Source organism: Schistocerca cancellata, chromosome 1 (genome assembly GCF_023864275.1).
Source record: "Schistocerca cancellata isolate TAMUIC-IGC-003103 chromosome 1, iqSchCanc2.1, whole genome shotgun sequence".
NCBI classification, from domain to species: Eukaryota; Metazoa; Arthropoda; class Insecta; order Orthoptera; family Acrididae; genus Schistocerca; species Schistocerca cancellata.
The window spans coordinates 297,916,587-297,939,453 of NC_064626.1; the positions used below are offsets into that span (position 1 = coordinate 297,916,587).

General features: G+C 42.2%; 1 protein-coding gene across 1 annotated transcript in view; it reads right to left on the bottom strand.

Annotated features, from left to right (window-relative positions):
• LOC126171836 (peptidoglycan-recognition protein SA-like) overlaps positions 1–22,867 on the bottom strand; it is an 81,270-nt gene that overhangs the window by 28,259 nt on the left and 30,144 nt on the right. Inside the window, exon 3 of the mRNA XM_049920829.1 lies at positions 11,122–11,240. Coding sequence (XP_049776786.1) covers positions 11,122–11,240 — 119 coding nt within the window. The remainder of the gene's footprint in view (positions 1–11,121; positions 11,241–22,867) is intronic.

The following is a 22,867-nucleotide window of genomic DNA, read 5'->3' on the forward strand; positions in this document are numbered from 1 at the left end:
TGCAAGTTCATAAGCGAAGTATTCAGTCTCACCTGAATGCTTTGGTAGTTCAGTTTATGAATCTCTGCGTGTTAACCTAATTTATTAGACACAGTTCTTACGTTTCCGTCAGTGTCTAAAATAGAGTACTGTAGCACGTGTCAATAGTCCTTTGTCTGTGTGGTGTAGTTTTCCACGGACTTTAGTATGGATAGGGACTGTGATTGCTTTGTGCGGATGGGAGCCGAGCTGGTGACACTTTGCTCTGAGCTCCAGGCTGTGCGTGCTCCGGTTAAACAGGCTGAAGCTGCAGTAGATGGGCATCGAGGTTATGCGCCGACCGTGTGGATCCAACAGACGTCCAGCACATCTGAGTCCTCCGATTGGTCCGCACCAGTGGCCAGCCCAGTTACTGCTCGCACTGAGGTTGACCCCTCACCCGTGGTCGAGTGGGAGGTCGCCTCGGGGCGTGGCAAGTGCCGAAAGGTTACCCAGGGGGCCGAACATAAGGCCTCCCGGGGCCGAACATAAGGCCTCCCGGTTAGACTGAAACAGGTTCCAGGCGCTGTCTGTGACTGACACTACCCTTCAGCCTGATATTATCGCCTGTCCTGTTTCAGAGAGAACCTCTCAGCCTGCAACATCCGGGCAGTCACAGAGGATGGGATTGTAGGTAGTGACTGGGTAGGGGGAGGTCCAATGTTAAGCACGTTATGGTGCACCTTAGGGACATGTCTGCCAAGGAGGGGAGGAAAGCCAATGAGCACTCCGTGCGCATATCGGATGGCGCGGAACGTGTCCTCCCAGATTCCGTGAACAGCACAGCGTGCAGCCAACTGCAGGTGGTGGCTCACGTTGGTACCAATAATGTGTGTCGCTTTCGATCTAATTTCAATGGGCTACCAGAAGTGGTAAAGGCTGTCAGTCTTGCTTGCAAGGTGAAAGCAGAGCTCACCATTTGAAGAATAGTCGACGGGACCGATTGCGGACCTCTGGTACAGAGCCATGTGGAAGGTCTGAGTCAGAGGCTCAGATGGTTCTGCGACTGTGTAGGCTGCAGACTCCTCGACTTGCTCTATAGGGTGGTTGGTTTCGGGTTCCGCTAAATACGTCATGAGTCTATTACACGCAGGAGGCAGCTACACGGGTAGCAGGGACTGTGTTGCGTGATTTTTTTTTTTTTTACATTAGAAGATCTCGGGGAAACACAAAAAGGGCTTCAGTCTCAAAGGGTGCAGGTCGAACACAGGAAGAAAGTAGATCGAGGAACCGTCGGTATGAAAGTTGTAAATTAGGAAAGTACCAGAGGTCCAAGCGCTAATAGAAAGCAATGATGCTCAAATCGTTACAGACACTGAAAGCTGCCTAAAACCGGAGATAAGTTCAGTCGTAATTTTTGCTAAGTACCTAACGTGCTCAGACAGCATAGGTTACACACAGTTGGCGGTGACGTGTTTGTAGCTGTTAGAAATAGTTTAGCTTGTAGCGAAATTTAAGTAGATAATTACTGTGAGTTAATATCGGTAGAGGTCATTCTTGGCCACCGAATAAAATAATAATTAGATCCTTTTACCGACATCCCAACTCAGATGATACAATTGCTGAAAGGTTCAATGAAAACTAGAGTAATTTCAAGTATGAACCAGATTCATACAATTATAGTTGGTGGCGACTTCAATTTACCCTCGATACGTTGGCGAAAATACGTGTTTAAAACCGGAGGTACGTATAAAACTACGTCCGAAATTGTGCGAAACGCATTTTCTGAAAATCATTTCGAGCGGTTACTTCATGAACCCACTCGAATAGTAAACGGTTGTGAAAACAAACGATCTCTTAGCAACAAATAATCCTGAGCTAATAACAAGAATCGAAATGGGTACTGGAATTAGTGAACACAGGGTTGTCTTAGCGAGATTCAATATTGTAACTCCCCAATAAACGAAAAATATACCTAGTCATAAAATCAGATAAAAATTCAATTGACGCCTTCCTAAGAAGGGTCTCCACTCCTTTCACATTAACACTAAGACCAGAGAAGGCTTAAATTCGATGAAATAGTATCGACAGCATTTGAGAGATTTATACCAAATAACTTAAACGAAAGATCTGATCCCAATGATACACCAAGCAGGTCAGAACACTGTTGGAAAAACAACGAAAAAAGCATTCCAGGTTCAAACGAACTCAAAACACCCCAAGGTTAACGATCTTTCACAGAAGCTCGAAATTTAGCGCGGCGGACTTCAATGCGAGATGCGTATAACAGTTTCCACAACGAAACTGTCTTTGAACCTGGCAGAAAATCCGAAGAGATTCTGGTCGTTGTAAAGTATGCTAGCGGCAAGACACAATCAATGCTTCCTCTGCAGCATAGCGATGGAGATATTCTCTATGACAGTTGCCACTAAAGCGGGGTTACTAAAAACTATTTTCTGAAATTCCTTCACCAAAGACGACGAAGTAAATATTCCAGAATTCGAATCAAGAATAGTAGCCAACGTAACTAAGAAAAAGATATTCTCGGATTACTGAATCAACTTAAATCACTTAATAAAAGCAAGTCTTCCGGTCCAAACTGTACAAAATTAAATTCCTTTCAGAGTAGGCTAACGCAATAGCTTCATAATCATATACAACTTTTAGTTCGACGAAAGCTCTGTACACAAAGAATGGAAAGTTGCACAAGTCACAGCAATATTCAAGAACGGTAGTAAGAGTAATTCGCTAAATTATAGACCCTTATCATTAACGTCGATATGCAGCAGAAATGTGGGGCACATATTGTTTTCGAACATTATGAATAACCTCTAAGAGAACGGTCTATTGACACACTATCAACACGGATTTAGCAACATTGTTCTTGTGAAATACAACTAGGTCTTTACTCACACTCTGAGCGGCAAAATTTGATAGACCAAAGAAGCAGCATGTGACAGTGTCCCTTGCAGAGTATGAAAAATTACTTTCTTGAACAGCATCGCCCTACAACTTGCAACTTCGTCAGAAAGTTTCGGTAGTGTGCTCCTGCGGTGTTTTGTCCCCTGCAAGCGTAATCTTGTCCTGTGCTGACATAGGATAGAGAAAAGACAAAGGATTACAGGTCAGTTTGCAGTTTCCGAGCGGTAAAGAGTAAATGCAGAAAAACAAACTTTCAGTGAAGGCTGGTGGACTTCTTGGATCAGCGTTAAACACTCACGGGGCACCTACGAGAGCCGCGGGTTATGGGACTCGATATGACACTCGCAGCAGGAGACTCAAGTATACTCTGGGCTGCCGGCCGGTGTGGCCGTGCGGTTCTACGCGCTTCAGTTTGGAACCGCGTGACCGCTACGGTCGCAGGTTCGAATCCTGCCTCGGGCATGGATGTGTGTCATGTCCTTAGGTTAGTTAGGTTTAAGTAGTTCTAAGTTCTAGGGGACTGATGACCTTAGAAGTTAAGTCCCATAGTGCTTAGAGCCATTTGAACCATTTGATACTCTGGGCTCTGAATAACTTTATTTATTTGCATTCGGACTAACCACTATTCTGAAATCTAATTCTAAACAATCGAAAAAGCAATGGTGCTGGCTGCTAACCGAAGTAGCAATCATAAGCAGCATTGTAACGTAAGACACGAGTTCTGCACTCCAAGTGAGAGAAACAGACTTGTCGAAACTTATCACTGGCTGGCGACGAGCGACACAGTTTGCATCCAAATGGTCTGACTGAGAACTCCACCGAATTCAAAAACCCTGAGCTTGTAAACGGTTTTGACTGCTCACTATCCGTAATCCGCCAAGTCAAGTCTACTAGTATCATACTAGTGTCTTAATCAGAGGAATAAATTACTGAGAACGTACGTTTAGAGCAGGGCGTTGCAAGGCAGTGAGACATGGACTGTGAGAAAACCGGAACGGAAGAGAATTGAAGCGCCTGAGATGTGGTGCTACACACGAATGGCGAAACTCAGGTGGGCTGATAAAGTAAGGAATGACGAAGTTATCCGCAGAATCGTCGAGGAAAGTACTATGTAGCAAACAGTGACAAGAAGAAGGGATAGGCTGATAGGACATATGTTAAGACAGGGTAAAAACTAGATGAAGGACGATTGAGATACATCCAGCCAATAATTGAGGAAGTAGCTTGTAAGTGCTACTACGAGATGAGGTTGGCGCAGGAGAGTAATTCGTGGAGGGCTACATCACAACAGTCAGACGACTCATGACAAAATATTCGGCACGCCAATCCACCCGCACTTTACAGACATCAGCCAATCTGATGTTGGACTCTGCACATCCCTTGTGCTTTTGACCAACCACGTTCAGGTCCTTTCCCTCCTACTCTGCAGGCGGGGATGTTTATGGCATTTACGTTAACAAACTAAGTTTGGTTGTAACAGCGTTCAGCTGAAAGATAAACGTCACTGCTCTTCCTCCAGCTGTGTTCTACGTCACTTTACCCTGCCCTTAGGCCTGTCTAGAGCGGGGACCGGTGTTCCAGCAGTTTTACTCGTTTCCCAGCTACTCTAACCAGCTTAAGCCCAGTAACGTTGTTCCCAGCAGCAAGTATCAAGAATGCTGCCTATACTAAGACGCACTTGTTTGTGACCGTCTTCTACTACGCTGCCTTACAACAGCGCCTAGACGGTGGATGCTGTTACCATTTCATTATGAAGTGAAAATTCTCACTTAGGACAGATCCCCAGAGTGTCTGCAATTTGCAGGCGCCCGGCCCCCTCCTCTTCCCCGTTTCTGTTTACATCTGTTAACCTAAACGCTAAGACATTTGCCTGCTTCCTGCACTGTGTCTGATTTCCTATCTGAGTGCTCTCACTAACTTCCAGTAGTCTTAAGCTTAAAATTGGACAAGTCGATAAGTCGTTAGTAAATGACGAACTTAACATAACGCCAGGATAATCCCCATGAACACTCAGCATTATCTTGCCCGATTATAGTTCGGTCTGAGTTTATCGGCAGCGGTGAATCCACATTTTACCATTGTTTGCTTTGCTACTTTGTCTTGTGGTCGTAGTGACACACCTAGGACACGTCCACGGTGATTAGGCACATAGGTCGCCCTTCAGAATTGGCCTGAAACACCAGCAACACTGCTGCCTAGATTCGACAGGCTTTTTGAATGGGTGTGAGCAGTCGCACTACCCAGCAGCCGGTGACCTTTGTCACTTTTAGAAAGTGGTGCAAGATATCGAAAATTGATCCATGACTGATCTTTAGTTTTTCCCCTATCGCCTGGACTGTGATACGGTGGCCTTCGAGCACAAAGACTACCACTTTTTCTGCGCTTTACTATTCGCACAGGGATGGTCGGCCGCTTGGTTCTTCGTCATTCAGATTTCTCTGACCAGAATGGAAGCGTCTGCGCCATTTAATAACGGTGTATATAATGGAGCATTGTTGTCTTACACTTGCACCAATTCACTACACATTGTTTCTGCGCTGTACTCACTTAAATCAAATAAACGGATTACAACACGATAGACCACATTATCAATGGGCTGCGCCCTTTTATTTTGTGTCTTCTAGCGGCGTGCTATCATACTATGGTTCAGGGATTTCAATGTATCAGCACTGCAGAAATGTACCTAATGTTTCATTATTTAACCTTAATTTTGGAGATTTATGACTACCCCTTGTACAGTACCGTAATGGTAAACAGAGGTATATGCGTCACTGTTGTGGGTTTAAATCTCATGGAGTGAGGGTGTACCACATATACATCAGATAGTGACGTAAATATTTGTGTACTGGTATATTTAAGAGGCAACAGTACAGAGTTCCGTATGAATTCATTCGCAATAGACTAGTACAGTACACAGCACTGAACTGATCAACAAGGACGCCCGTAACCGGGGCAAGGGGACTGGGCGGGCTGTGCAACTCTCACTCCCTCTAGCTCTCAGGAAAATGGTTTAAAAGGTATTACGCAGGTTTTCAACAGGGTCGAATTTAGAATTTTTTTACGGCTACTTACAAGCCCCTCTTCGTCTTCTGAAATATTAAGAATACTCATTACTGCCAAGTCTAAAACCTGCGTGATTTATTCGGGAGACGTAGCTTCAAAAAATTGAGCAAGTCAATAACGCCTTGGTCCACTTCTGGCCCTTATGCAAGCAGTTATTCGGTTTAGCATTGTCTGATAGACGCGTCTTGGGTCTGGAAGCTCTACGACTGGAGTGGAGCCGTTTTCAGTGATGAGTCGCGCTTCGAAGTGAGCCCCTAGGACCAATGAAGACTTGTCTTGAGACAGCAGTGGGACACAAACCTGCTTGTCGCCCGCCATACGGCCCGACAACCCAGAGTGATGGCCTGGGGTACCATTTCTTTTCATCCGTGGCACCCTTACAGGACAGCGGTATGTCTATGCTCTACGCCCCGTATTGTTACCTTAAACGGCAAGCCATCCTGGGCTTACATTTCAGCAAGATAATGCTCGTCTGCACAAGGCGAGTGTTTCTAATGCTTGTGTTCTTGCTTGCCAAACGCTGCCTCGGCCAGCGAGCTCGCCGGATATCTTCCCAATTGAGGACGTTCTTTATTTACGTGACCATTACGGCACTCCAACCCCAGTTCTCGATACCAGTAATATCGTATTACTTTTCTGCGAAGCAACAGACATTTTTGTGACAATATTCACATTTGGTTTTATTAATGTATAGGTACTCCGATGTATCGATACATTACAGTGATATGGTTCAAGTGTGTATTCATTTCTGTGAGACTGTCATAATCTTTGACTTGTAACCGTTTTGGCGAGAATGCGCACAGAGCAGTCTTTGTTTCACTTTGCAGAAGTTAAGTAGTTATTTCGCTTTGTAAAAGAGCAGTCAAGTCTTGTGTTTGGTTAAAGTGGAAATTAAATATATGACGATTGATACAAAACTGTTTTCTTGATGATGTGACAAATAAGAAGAAGTATATGCGAATTTACAAGAAGCTTAATAAAAATGTGGATCGTGAACACCAAGTCAAATTATTTCTACCATACCATTGTTCTGATCTGGAATTGTTTGATCTTTAAGAACTTCCTGAAAAACGCATTTGTTAGGTCTTCGAATATTGCTAAAATATAGATCTGGACCTTCTAGCAATCAAAGTGGAATCACCCTAGAAGCAACAAGATGAGCCATAACTTCGACGAAATCTACGTGGGAATCCATTCACGATAAGTGCCAAAATTAATGACTTTTTTACAGCGACTTATTTCCATTATGACGATACCATCCACAGTCAATAACTTTGTTGTTGCCCGATAAAGCGAACATATGCTGCGTGAGCAACATTATTAATCTGATTTCTATCCTACTTTGCAACTGTCGATTATGACGATCTAACGCGCCAATTGCACAGTGTTCGGCATGATATTCCTCAGGACCACCTCCAGTTGCTCTATCAGTCAATGTCAAGGCGAATAACAGTTTGCATAGGGGCCAATGCTGGACCACCGCGTTATTGACTTTCTCAGTTAATGAAGTTCTTTCTCTTGAATAAATCACTCAGTGTTTCCGAAGCTTTAATCATTTGTTTGTATATGCACGTAAGATTTCGGTCTCACTAGGGTCATTCTTTCGTGGACCTCTTTTCTCTCTTCTGAGTGTTTATATGGATGTTGAAAGACGTCTGAAACAATGAGTAATATTACGCGCCTGATGCCCTAATTAACAGTATCGAAAGCTAAATGTACATTCAAAATACTTGTCTTAGACAAATAGTTTTAACGATTAAACTATCACAAATAAATGCAATTTCTATTACTGCTTTAACAAATGTTAGTGTTGACAAAATTGTCACATCCTAGGAGCTAGAGATCGAGAGTTACGTATTCTCAAAGTATTGGGCGAAAATACTAATCTTATCAATGTAGAACTGGCCACTAGACATCACGGGTGCCAAACCCGCCAGTATAAGAGGAGGCGGAGAGTATAGTGTTGTCAGTACAAAAGCAGAAAGACCTGAATAGGTAGGCGAGGAGAGCTCAGAGAATTCGAACGTGGACTTATTAGATGACACCCCGGTGAAAGTTCCATTAGCGGCATCGCAACCCTTTTAAAGTACCCACATTGACTGTTTGTGATACGATTGTGAAATGGAAGCGCCATGGAACAATCACAGCTAAATCAAGACCAGGGAGACTGGACGCCTTCAGAAAATTACCTGCCATACGGTATAACGCCAACAGTGATGTTTGCAGATTGGAGTGTTATTGTATGGGCGTGCTTTCGTGTTTAGCTTATGGTCCCCTTATTGAGCTTAAGGAAACACTAAATATGTTAATATACGACCATTTTCTAGCATTGTGTACTGCATACAGGAGATGAACAGTTCCAAGAGGATCATTGTTCGTATCAGCATGTCAGTGCACCCGTTCATAAACCAACAAGCAATGCTTTGTGAAATGTAACATTCATGAAATAGACTGGCTTGGGAAGAGTCCCGACCAGAACCCAATGGGTCACCTTTGGGATGAGTACGAATGTCGACTTCACTTTAGACCACAGCATCCAACCTTCGCTGCTTTCGGCTCTTGAGGAAAAATGGACTACCATTCCTCCACAAACATTCAACGAACTCACTAAACGTGTCGCCAGCAGAGTTAAGGCCGCCATAAAGGTGAAAGGTGGACACACTCAACATTAATGTCCACTAACAGGTGTTTGGCTGCTTTTAATCAGATAATGTACCTGTTCTCATCTAGATGCCTCTCTAAGAGCTGCCATTATTTACTCTGCATCAAAATTTTGTTTCTGCTATACGTTACTATCGTCCAACGAGAATAATTTTATGCACTCAACAAACTCAGCATCCTGTAGTGTTGTTCATCCTCTGTCTCAAATCGTTTACGAGAAATGAAAGCACTGGCGATCCTATTACGCTTCCTTGGGGCAGACAGTACTGCGCCCCCATTCATGAGAACACAGCAAGTGCCATCATCCGATTGCCCCGGAAGTTCATTCATTGGAAGAGGAGGCAAAATACGCTTATTCGTTTCCCGGCTTATCCATAGATACAGCGCGATATCCTCGGGCGAAAGGGTGGGTCAGTGATCAGCATCGTGGATTCTTAATTTAGTGACCAGTGTTGGAAAACCGATTATTTTCATTTATTTTATTTCATTTTTATTGTTTTCATTCACGTACCCATGTCCGTAGAAGGTTATTACATGAATGTTTCTCATCAAAATAGGTGATACAAGAGCGTTATGTTAATTGTAAAATTACAACTGCATTTCACAGTAAGTGTCAGACATTTACTGTACAATATATTTGTATGTGGTATGTTGGGGGGGGGGGCTACAATCTTTTGAAATTCTTATAATCTGCTATTTGATCCTTGCATCATTTCTTATGTTAATTCTTACAGTTTATTCATATGTTTATTCTTCAGGAAGATCTGGTGCATTTCCGTGGATGATACTGGCTATAGAAACATTCGAAACACAGATATTCAGAACACCACAAGCATCGCGTGAAAGCAGGTTTGCCGTAGTGACATTTCCTCGCACGAATCTCGCTCGGGAAAGAAACGTCGTTAACATTCGTGAGCATTTCGCGCCAAACCATGCATAACGGATCACTTTTTTTAAAACTGGTGCTTGCAATTTATTATGAATCAAGAAGCACTACACGAATTTCACCGAAAATAATTTGAAATAATTCTTTTTTTTAAATTCATTCATCTGACATTATTAGCAGACGAATAAGGGCACCGTTATGTCAGTATATACAGGAAAACATTAGTGCAGCAATCTACCACGGACAGATATACAGGGTGATTATAACTAAACTTTCAAAACGCTGTAGAAATAACACCAGTGGTCAGACTGACGTCAAATTGCAACGGAACATTATCGGAGAAGAGGGAAAACGTATGGCAGAAGAAAAATAGTGTGAAAATTGATCAATAGACGGCGCTGCATGTGTCAGAATATGTAAATGAGAACACCTGTCATGGACACGACCCATTGAAGTTGGTATAAACTCGCCGGGTACACGGCTTTTCCTCCTTTCGCCGTGACTGTCTCATTGCGCAAAAGGATCTGAACGGACCCCGTAAACAGTTCGATCAATTGTGGAACATGCTGTTTCAATTTCAACTTGCTGCAGTAAACTGTGGACAACATATTTGACATGTTTTGCGCCAGTCATCGGAAATTAATAATCCGATCTGATTTTGATTGATACTTTTTATGAGGTGTTAGGCCTCAGGACAATTAAAAACCGATGTGAGTGAAGCTTTATCCGATTTTTTGCCTTAGGACCCTGGTGTGGGCTTACGTAACTAACAGTGTGACACCTGTACACCCATGCGCACTGAGTAGTACAGTTTGTTTGATGTCAAACGTACACCTAGGCATTGTTGTACAATTCATTTGTCTTTGTAGTCGACCATTTAAATTATGATGCTTACAGCGCCATCTACTGATACATTTTGTAACTATATTTTTCTTCTGCCATAAGTTTCTTCCCTTTTCCAATAATATTCCGTTGAAATTTGAAGTCATCCTGACCAGTGGTATTTCTACAGCGGTTTGAAAGTTTAATTATAACCACCCAGCATAAATGAAAGGCCGACCGGTGTGGCTGTGCGTTCTAGGCGCTTCAGTCCGGAACCGCGCGACTGCTACAGTCGCAGGTTCGAATCCTGCCTCGGGCATGGATGTGTGTGATATCCTTAGGTTAGTTAGGTTTAAGTAGTTTTAAGTTCTAGGGGACTGATGACCTCAGATGTTAAGTCCCATAGCGCTCAGAGCCATTTGAACCACTTATAAGTGAAAAACAAAAATAGAGATAACAAAGGGAAAATTAAAGCAAAATAAACGTAATAATGGGCAAAATTTAAAGAAAAATCTATGTCTCTCCACAACTTAGTCTGACGATATTGCTCGACAAAGGGCACATGAAGTACCTCGAAAATGCCTCAAAAACTTTGACTGTCGTTTTTTCAGAAACAGTTGAGTATGTACCAATAAACCGAGATACATGTTCGTTTATTTTGATTCCTCTCCCACAGAGCGGAGTTTCTGGGGAACCGAGTTAAGACACTTGCCGTGTTCTACACGTCAGAGGTCATAGGAGAGGTCAACATACGGCACCAATGCAGTGGAGAGCGCAGCGGGAGACGGTAGCTGGAGGCGCCGGCTCACCTGTGAAGTCGCCGATGACGGCGATGCCGATGGAGTTCTTGTTGTAGCCGCGCGTGTGCGCGCCCTGCTTGTGCCAGCCTCGCCCCTCGTACACGTTGCCGTCGCCTCCCACCAGGAACCTGCAACACGGCCGTACCTCTCAGTACCCAGCGCCAACTGGACGGCGAGCCAAGGTAATGCCACATCTGCTATTGTACAAACAGAGACAAAAGCTGTAATGCATATTAAAAACTAAATACAGGGTTACTCGTGAGCACCTCCAGTGTTTCAGAAGACAACTGCATAAAAACTGTAAGACCTACAGAGAAATGACATGTACCAGTGGCTACAGCGTCTCTCCAAGTTTCGATGCGTAGTATGCACTGTGGCACAGCTTCGCTAGTGGACAGGTGTGTCAGAACATTTAGACGAATCATCCGCTTTGCATTTTCGCATAGAATTTGTTCATGCCTGCAGATAGTGTTTCGTGACAGTTTATACCCAAACCGTCATGCAACCTATTTTAGGCCGGCCGGGTTGGCCGAGCGGTTCTAGGCGCTACAGTCTGGAACCGCGCGACCGCTACGGTCGCAGGTTCGAATCCTGCCTCGGGCATGGATGTGTGTGATGTCCTTAGGTTAATTAGGTTTAAGTAGTTCTAAGTTCTAGGGGACTGATGACCTTAGAAGTTAAGTCCCATAGTGCTCAGAGCCATTTGAACCATTTTTGAACCTATTTTATGATGTATCATGCACAACACAATTGTCACTGTAATCGAGTCTAATGTGTGATAAGAACTGCAACAGTATTCACTACTGCTAATGAGTGCACAGCTAATTACTCTGTTTCTCCTTTCTTTTTATCATGGTGAAGGGAACTGATTTTTCTGCAGCGTTGGGTGCTTTCTTTAGCTGGCTCACGATAGTAACGTTAACGTAAAAGGACCAAGGTGTCAAATATATTCAGCACTGAAAGCAACACCGAGCAGGTAAAGAACGAGGAAGTCACGATGTTAAGAACCTTCAACACCGCAGCGCCTCTACAATCGTTGGTTAACATATTAAAAAACTAAAAACCCGCCTCGATTGCGAAAAAAGCACCTAGTATTAAGTGTTAAGTGTTAACCCAGGTTTCGGCGTAGATAACTACACCTTCTTCAGAACAATAAAACCCGCAAGTGGCTAAGAAGAACACCATAGCTATGCGGTTTTTATTGTTGTTCTGAAGAAGGTGTAGTTATCTACGCCGAAATCTGGGTTAACACTTAATACTAGGTGCTTTTTTCGCAATAGAGACCGGTTTTTAGTTTCTTAATATAAAGTCACAATGTCCTATCTCTGCACAGCAGGTGTAGGAGGGCAGCCTGCGTTCCATAAAACGGCATCGCGTGAGACGCTGAAAGGGATCCTTTTTGATAAGATAAAGATCTCAGATCCAGCTGACCGTCCTATTGTTCACAATATTTCCATGAAGGAATGTCAGTTTACATTCCAGTCAGAAGGACTCCAGCTGGCCCACAGTAATTTTTTGGCAGAAGGCATATTTTCCTGTGCGTGTCTGCATGAAAACGTTTTGGCTTGGCTGGGGGTTGGAAGCCTGTGATATGGTGGGAAAGCGTTTTATCTTTCTTGTATCACACCATTATTTGTTAACCATGACGAAACCCGAAGAGTAGGAATTTGTTAAACTTTTTTTATAAAATTATTGTCTGATTTCGCAAGATCTGCTGCAATCGGCCGGCGAGAGTTCTACGCTAGCAGAACCAGCTATATTTCAGGAAGTCAGAACACATTAGCTGTAGGGACTAAAGAAGCCACTTGCCCCGAGCAATTTATGAACGTTGCATTTAAGGCAGCCATAGAGAGAAATGTCTGAGACTTAGAGCAGAGTACAGACATCGAAATGGACTCAGAATTTCCAATCGCCACTGCAGTCGTCTTCTACACTCATTTCTTCTAAGAGCGCTAACTGTGAGCCAGCGAAACAATCACCAAGCTAAGGGAGATGCGAAGCTATTTACATAAGGGTTTAACTGCACAGTTTCAACATTCGCGGTCAGCTAGTTGCTCCCATCACGCATCTTGGTAAATCTATTGTTCGTACTTCTTTTTCCAGGTTTTTCCTTCACATCACTAAAAATTTTTGCGGTCATTGACCACATTCTTACGCTTTCATGTGCCTAGCCACCTGTACCAAGTCTATAGTACATGATTACAACATTGTCCAATTATTACATGTTTATATGCTCGATTCGGTAGGTAAAGAATTTTATTTAAATGTCTAATGATGATAAATCAAATTGTTACAGGAACTGCTAGTTTCATTGGTAGTTAGATGAGCCCTTTATTAATGTATCTGACGTGTGGTACCCATATGTTCATGCTGAACTGGTCCACCCTTAGTCGTTTTCATTCAATCAAAATTTATCCGTTGTGTTACATTGTTTCTCTAAAAATTTGAGTGATGGGGAGCTTCCTTTTCACGTAGGTCGCCGGGGATCAGGCTTATAGCTTCTTAGGCGGTATGCTAAACAGCTCACACAAAACCTCATAGTAAGCATGCGCGCGCGCGCGCACGCACGCACGCACGTACGCACGCACATACAATGTTCTTCCCCCTGTAGTGACAAGTGGCGTCCACACTGAAAGCTTTAATGCTAATTATAAACCTATATGTACGCCGCAGACATTGATATATGTCGACTTTGTGTACATCTTTTAGTTTTCAAGCAGTCATCTTCTAGAACGCCAGAGGTACTTATAACACTGCACATAGAGTTGAGATTCCACAACAATATTTGTTTTATATTTTGTTGTGAATTGGCAATATTTAAACAACTTTTTATTTTTATAAAAGTGTGTTCCATGTGAACAGCACCCCCCACTGGAGCTGAAAGACGCTCACTACCAGTAGGGACATACGCCCATTGATGATAAATTTATTTTGTTTTTCTGTACAGATAAAAAACCAGAGTTAAGTTGCAATTTTCTTTGCAATATTCATTAACAGCGTAAAGCAACGTATAAACTATAACGACAGCATAATCCAAAACAGTTCGTGCCACTCAAACACACTAGAGAGCCCTTCTTCACAACATAGCCATCAGACTCATTAATACCCATAAGAACACAACAAGATTACCGAAGAGTTATGTATACTAAAACATGTAGCAACAAATAACGGCTAGTAGCAAAATGGTAGACAAAATGTACACTAAATTACCGGGAAAAAACGACAATCCAGATAAAGAAATAACATTAACACGAGGAGCAGACCCAGAAAAAATGAAATACATTGCTTTACTTTAATACAGTGCCATGTCACACTGAACAATCTATGATTTTCGTAAAAAAAAAGTACTAATCGGGTTCCACACTAACAGACAAGTAGGGACAACATTCAGACACACCAGCCACAAAACAAAACCATTTACACGATCAGCAATCTATAAAATCAAATATGGGGAATGTGAAACTTTCAAAGTAGGACAGACAGGTAGAAGTCTCTCCTCCAGGTTCAGAGAGCGCACAAACAAACGAGAACTGTAAATTCTCATTTAGTGCGTATCTACGAAACCACAGTCACAATACCAGAATCATCGAGGAATCTTTAAAAGTATTACGTAGGGTAGAGAAAGCCAGATTAATGGATAGGTGTAGAAGAAACAGATTTATACAGCACAACAGAAGCGTCTCGGAAGAACAGACACAAATACTTTTTACACGAAGAGCAGGAAGTGGCTGGGCCAGTGAGCTGCAGGAGGCTGAATGGAGCCGGATGTTTGTGCCGTCAAGGCAGCTGCCGAACCGGGAGTTCCCGCTGCTGCAGACGCAACGCTGTGGGCGTTCACTTTGGTGGGCGCGCACGGCACACGACGAGAACCGCTTATCTGCCGTTACCCGCGCGGTATCTGCCATACTGGAACCACACAGATGTAAGTCTGAGTTTCGGAAGCGCGTTGAACCTTAGAATATTAGTTGTTGGTCGCCTGGTAATTATTATGTTACATTGACCCACTGTCGCCCATTTAAGTTTTTACAAACTGTCATATTGTTATCTTCAGGACAATGACTGACTTGTTGCAGCCCTCCATGTTAGTGGATCCTTTGCAATCCTCTTTAGCTCTCCATAACTGCTACAACCTACTATTTTAATCTGCTTACTGTAGCTGAACCTTTGTCCCCTTCCCCCACACTTCCCCCCATTATCAAATTTATTGTCTGATGCTGCAGGATGTGTGTCCTATCGACTGACTCCTCCTTTTAGTCGTATTGAGCCATAAATTTCTTTCTCCCCACCTCGGCTCAGTATCTGCCCATTAGTTAATCGATCTACCTATCTGCTCCTCGACACTCTTCCGTAGCACCACCTTTCAAATGCTTCGGCGTTTCACTTCCGTACAAGGCGTAGCGACAAAGATTTTTGTGGACTACCACTAAAGAATTGTGCGCCTACGTGATATATACTTTTCTACGACCTATGATACATTTTATGTTGAGGATTTTTCATCGTAATACTAGTTTTAATTCAAACTACAAAGTCTTTGAGGGTTTTAGCGTCTTCTTTTGCCGCGCGAACGTCTCTGAGATCCATCGACGTTGACGGCTGTTCTTTGCGCAGCAAGGAAAATTCATGACGCCATATTCAAAGGTCACCGGGTCGATGACAATCCACCCCTAGGAGCAGCTCAAGGCTACACAAAATCTGTTGTTCCATTCTTAATGAATAAGAAATAGCGGATACAGTAACTAGTTATTGTTCTGGCCGCAGTCGACTCAACTACTACTGTAAATTTGCTGTTACTCAAAGTCAATATGTTGCATTTGATTGTATTATTTGGTACTTCACAAACCATCCTGAAGTGATTTCCGAAGTTAAAAAGTAATAATTGATTTTTTATATGTCCTGAGTTATTTATGAAGAATTTTATTCTCAGTCGTGTATTGATACTTCACATACAGAGTGTCCATGAGAAATGGTCATATTCAGGGATATGACACGATCATTTGAAGCAAGAGTCTAGTAGGCCTAAACATGGGCTCTAAAATGTGTACCTTAAGAGTTATGACCACTGTCAAATAATTTTCTTCTGCTGAGGAAGTGCTCATAGTTCTTAAGATATGCATTTTAGAGTAGATGATTACTAGACTTTTGTTTCGAATGATCGTTCCTGTCATTTCGCTGGATGTTCATCAGTTGTCCAGGAACACCCAGTGTACTGAAAGAACTGTTTATACAGCGACCCGTACAAAACGTCTGAAATGAAATATCTATTTTCTAAATAGTTCGCCGAAATATTTTCAAAAGAGTAATATTTTTAAAATTTTGACGCTCTTTTTCCTGTCACGAGAGACCAGCTTGCAAAATATTTAAATATATTAAGAAATAGTAGTATGCACGTAGGACCTAACAGTCGAAGAACGATTATACAAGTCGTGTTTTAAGTACAGTTTTGAAATAAAAATATAACAAGTAGAAAATGTAACAAGTAGACTTTTCTAACCAATTTTATTTTTAGTTGAAAGCCTGTGCTTTAACCTACTTTTATACATAATTCCCGCCAATATTAAGCACTTATGGTATCCTACAAGCAGCTTTTGAATAGTTGGGTCCGGTGATCTAGCGGTGAAGCGAGTGACGAAACAGAGTGGAGATCACTTCCTCTAATAAAATCTGCGTTAAAATATTACAATGTTAAAACGCACCCATAAAAAAGCTAAATTCTACCCTAAAATCTCATGCCTAATCCCTCTAAACATTAAGTTATTTAACTGCCACTGTATACGTATTTCCCGATATTCCCTTTATTTAGGTTTTGTTGTGACTCATGATCTCCCTACCAAATTCTTGACAATGTTAAAATTGTGAGTTTTATTACGACCATAACTTATTTGTATTGCCCCTACGTGTCATCTTTTCCATATAAATTAAGGATCTCCAAGGTGAAGTCTTAGAAAAAATTAAAATATACTAAAAATTCCGCCGCAAATTAACAGTGAAGACTGTCAACCTACTCTCATGCATTTGTACCCTACAAGAATCTGTATGCTAGCAACAAAATTATTTATTTGTTGACAGTAAACGGCAAACAAAAATTCGCACAGTGAGGAAAGAAGTCAACAAACTTAACTCGAGAACTTTACAGCTGACAAAGCATTCCAAACACAAACGCAAGGAAAAGTATCCAAAAAGAAAACGAACTCTAAACACCAAAGAGGTATTCAATGAAACAGAATTAAAAGTTTTTTCCTTTTAAAAAATCAAACGAAAAGTAATGTTACATTTCTTAATAACTTTTTCTGTTTGCATGTGTATACTAAACTGATTAAGTTTTATGAAGGTTAAAAGAAAAAAGCATCGAATCCCGGTCGGACATAGTCTTCACCTCTCAAGGATGCGACAAGTCACCAGAAACGAAACGTGGTTCATATTCCACGTTAAACTGCAAGTTTCCTCTCCCTGGTTTGATAACTGGAGTAGGTTAGCGACACGCAAATGGCGTCCAACAGAAAGATTTGCACCAGCCCAGTGAGCCACACGAATTTTTATTTTTATTGTAGTTCTAGAATACTACATTTGTAGAAATCTGCCGCCTGGTTAGGCAACAGTTGCGTAAAGCACACTTCCTGACATATGAGGAAACTCGTCTCATTACGTTGAAGTCGTAAAGGGTCTTCTCTCTGAATCTTTCATCAATCTTCTGCGCCAAATAATATCGACAGCAATTGAGAGATGTATACCACAAATTAAGACGTGATGGTACTGAGCCCCCATGATACACAAAACGTGTCAGATCGCTGTTGCAGAAGCAGCGAAAAAAGCATGCAAAATTTAAAAGAACGCAAAATCCCAAGACTGGCAAAGTTTTGCAGATGTTCGAAATATAGCGCGTACTTTAATGCGAGATGCTTTTAATAATTTCCACTACGAAACTCTGTCTCGGAATCTGGCAGAAAACCCAAAGAGATTCTGGTCATACATAAAGCACACCAGTGGCAAGATACAATCGATACCTTCACTGCCCGGTAACAATGGTGAAGTCACTGATGACAGTGCCACTAAAGCACAGTTATTAAACACGGTTTTCCGAAACTCCTTCACCAAAGAAGACTAAGTAAATATTCTTGAATTCCAATCAAGAACAACTGCCAAGATGAGAAATTTAGTAAAAGATATCCTCGGTGTCTCAAAGCAGCTTAAATCACTTAATAAAAGCAAGGCTTCCGGTCCCCATTGTTTACTAGGCAGGTTCCTCTCAGAGTATGCTGATACAATAGCTTCACATTTAGCAATTATATACAACCGTTCGCTCACAGAAAGATCCGTTTCTAAAGACTGGAAAATTGCTCAAGTCACACCAATGGCCAAAAAGGGAAATAGGAGTAACCCGTTGGATTATAGGCCCATATCACTAACGTCGAATTGCAGTAGGGTTTTGGAACATATACTGCATTCGATCATTATGAAGTACCTCGAAGGAAACGATTTATTGACAAGTAGTCAGCACGGATTCAGAAAATATCGTTCTTGTGAAACTCAACTAGCTCTTTATACTCAAAGTAATGAGTGCTATCGACAGGGTGTTTCAAATTGATTCCATATTTTTAGATTTCCAGAAGTCTTTCGACACCGTTCCTCACAAGATTCTAACCAAACTGCGTGCCTATGGAATATAGCCTTAGTTGTGCAACTGGATTCGTGATTTTCTGTCAGAAAGGTCACAGTTAGTAACAGACGGAAAGTCATCGAGTAAAACACAAATAATATCCGGCGTTCCCAAGGAGGTGTTATAGGCCCTCTACTGTTCCTGATCTGTATTAACGACATAGGAGACAATCTCAGTAGCCGTCTTAGATTTTTTGCAGATGATGCTGTCATTTACCGTCTTGTAAATTCATCAGATGACCAACGAATTTCAAAATGATTTAGACAAGATATCTGTGTGATGCAAAAAGTGGCAGTTGACCCTGATTAAAGAAAAGTGTGAAGTTATTCACGTGAGTACTAAAAGAAATCCGCTAAATTTCTATTACGCGATAAATCACACAAATCTGAAGGCTCTAAATTCAACTAAATACTTAGAGATTACTATTAAAAATACCCTAAACTGGAACGATCACATAGATGATGTGTGTGTAGAGCCGACCAAAAACTGCGATTCATTGGCAGAACACTTAGAAGGTGCAACAGGTCTACTAAAGAGACTGCTTACACTACGCTTGTCCGCCCTATTCTGGAGTACTGCTGAGCGGTGTGGGATTCGCATCAGGTGTGACTGACGGATGACAATAAGTTCAAAGAAGGGCAACTCGTTTTGTATTATCGCGAAATAAGGGACATAGTGCCACAGACATGATACGTGACCTGGAGTGGCAAAGGCGTTTTTCATTGCGACAGGATCTTCTCATGAAATTTCAATCACCATCTTTCTCCTCCGATAGCAAAAACATTCTGTTGGCACCCACCTACATAGGGAGAAATGATGATTACGATAAAATAAGAGAAATCAGGGCTCGCACAGAAAAATTTAAGAGCTCGTTTTTCCCGCGCGCCGTTCGAGAGTGGAACGGTAGAGAGACAGCTTGAAGGTGGTACATTGAATCCTCTTCCAGGCACTTTATTGTGAATAGAGTAATCACGTAGATGTAGATGAAGGTCGCCCTCTTCGTTCCTCATCACGCACATTCGAAAGGTCATTTTTAAACGCTTTCGCCCAATACCGTACCATATCATCACTTTTTATGTTTTCTCCCTCCACTTCACTGATATGACGATGAATTTAGGCCACTTTCATGCCTTTAGGACTTTAGTCAGTGTTCTGACTGGTTTGATGTGGTCCGCCACGCCATCTAAACACCTGACCAAGTTCGTGGTCCGTGAGTTCCGCGGAGCGCCCTATTCTGCTCTCTCACGATGTCTAATGACGACTGAGTAACTGATATGGAGTACCTGGCAGTAGGTGGCAGCACAATGCACCTAATTTGAAAACATGTCTTTGGGGGTGTCCGAATGCTTTTGATCACAGTGTATTTGGCGGAGAAAGACATCTAATTTGTCGATTAACGATTTCTGTTTGTCCCTTGTGCCAAACAAAAAATGCATGGGCAACGATTATCACCCTCAAGGTGCTATAGAATTTTGCCAGAACTGTTTCATTGAAGTGCTGAAATCAGAACGGGAAAAACTGTTTCCGTAATTGTTTCGGATGTACGCAAAAGTGAATAATTTTTAAACGTAATTTTTCGAGATACTTTTTGTACAACTCATTTTGCAGTGTTTTTGTTTTGTTTTTGTAAAAACCTCGAAAACCTCATCCGAAATGAAGATTAGAACGCATAAAATAGCTTGTTCTCAGGATATTGGTTCGTATGCAGGATAAAATTTGTTTCCAGTGGATCAAGAGAACGTATTTATTTTTATTTGACAGATAGCTATGTAACGTTATCCATTCATCTGAAAAGTTGCAGAGATGAAAAAATGCTGTACTTCCAACAGAGCTCGCGAGAGTGCCGTTAAGACGAAAACAACCATATCCTATCACTTAATCACCAGTGTACCATATATGATCAGATGGATGCGGACACCCATATTTGTTGCGTAATTTACCATTATATGTCCCAGGAGCCGGGGAGTATTTTGCTGTCTGTAGCGAAGCAGTAGAAGCAGAATCTATGTATATCCATCCTACTGCAGGACGAGGGACTTCAGCTGATATATATGAGAGAAAGTACCACCACAGCTGTATCTTGAGAATGTTTTTATTGTCCCACGACAATTTTCGGAGGCACATTGTTGCCATTCTCAGGATCCAGGACTGCCAAAAGAATATTAGATTTCCTTGGCGCATTTAGTGTGGAGTCCTTGTTACTAGCACACATGGGATGGCGATAATGTGCCGCCGAAAATAGTCGTTTGAGACAAATACATTCTCAAGATACAGTTGTGGTGGTACTTTTTCTCATATGTAACTGCATAATCGGCCGATTAGGAGTGTCCATCGACCTCTAATGTGAACTACTCATTGGATACTACCTGAGTAACATAACTCTCTGGGACATTATGGATCAACTAAAGCTGCCCAAGTCGACTATTGGTGATGGAATTGTGAAGTGGAAACGTGAAGGCCAAGCTTACCTGTATCAAGCCCAAGCAGATCTCATGTGCTTATGGACAGGGACCGTCGAGCATTGTGGCGAAATGTGGTTATAAGAAAATCGCATGAAATCAACTGAAGGAAGCCTTCTTGTGTTCCAAAGCGACACCGCCAGTCCAATCTAGCACAATTTCTGTGCGTAGGGAGTTTTAAAAAATGGGCTACAATGGTCGAGGAGCTCGTCATAAGCCATTCCTGTAGACAAAGCTAAAGCTTCACTTGAGGTGTAATGAGCGGCGCGCACTGGACAGTGGAAGATTATAAGTGATGACTTAGGCCTGTGGCAATCCGATGGAAGCGTTTCAGTTCGGCGAAAGCCTGGAGAATGTTACCTGCCATCACTTGTAGTGCTAGCAGTGAGCTACAGAGGTGGTGTTTTTACGGTATGAGGCTGTTTCTCGTGGAGAGGATGTAGTATTCTTACTGCGCTTAAGGAAATGCTACATGTAGAAAGGTTTGAACACATTTTACAGCATTGTGTGCTGCGTACAGTAGAGGAACAGTTCGGAGACGACTGGTCACATCAACATGTCAATGCCCTCTGTTAAAGCAGCAGGCAATGCTTTGTGGACTAATTTCCCTGAAATGGACTGGCTTGCCCGAAATCCGGACCTGCACCCAATGGAACAGCTCTGGAATGAGTCCAAATGTCGACTTTATTCCAGACCCACCAAACAGATACCCTCTCTCGTTTCGGCTCTTCAGGAAGAGTGGGCTGCCATTCCTCCACGGAAATTCAGACACCTCACTGAAAGTATCTCCAGAAGAACTGAACCCATCATAAAGGCGAAGGTTGTATACACCCCATTTGAATGTCCACTAACACGTGTCTGGAAACATCCGATCAGATATTGCCTGCTCTATAACCACTACTGGTCAAATGGATGCGTGAGGTTGATTGACTGCATTTGTCGGCGTCGTCAGAGTTGCATGAACAGTTACATCAACACCAGCAGGGCCCGAGTTACCGCGTGTTGGATAGTGGAGGATGTAAGACTCGTTTTACGTTCTTTACATTCCACTCGCCGTCAGTGCTCGACAGGGCTTAAGGTAGTTTGTAAGATAAAGTTCTTAGTTATTTTTTATAGATATGCACGAGAAAATCATCTTTCTCAGTCTTCTTGGAGCGTACGTCTCCTGAATTTTGCGACTAAGACTTTGTGTCACCCAAAATATGTTTCATTTCTTTTCCTGCGTGAGCCTTTAAGCAACGGTTGAGAACGTCGATTGTCATTTCCGTCGTTAGCTTCCAAGTTTTAGAAAATAATATTTTAGGTCATTAACTTTATTTAAAAGTTTTAATTTTCAAAACAATTAAAAGGAACAAAATGTTACCCGACGGCAAGATCTAGCCTCTAGCAAGCGAGTCGCTAAAGCGATTTTGCTGTACTTCCATAGCCTATATATTGACTGGCATACGAGCTGCACGTAAAACTTTAAGAGGTCTTTTCCTCGGAATCTACTAGCTAGTGCGCTTTACAGCTTTTATGATAACTCCCTTGAGGTGTACTACTAACCTGCGAAGTCTCATCCTGAACTGAATTTCCGAGACCGTAAGGTTGTAAGTGGGTTGCTTCTGTATTGGCAGCGCTGTGTAGCGCTTTGCCTTGGATC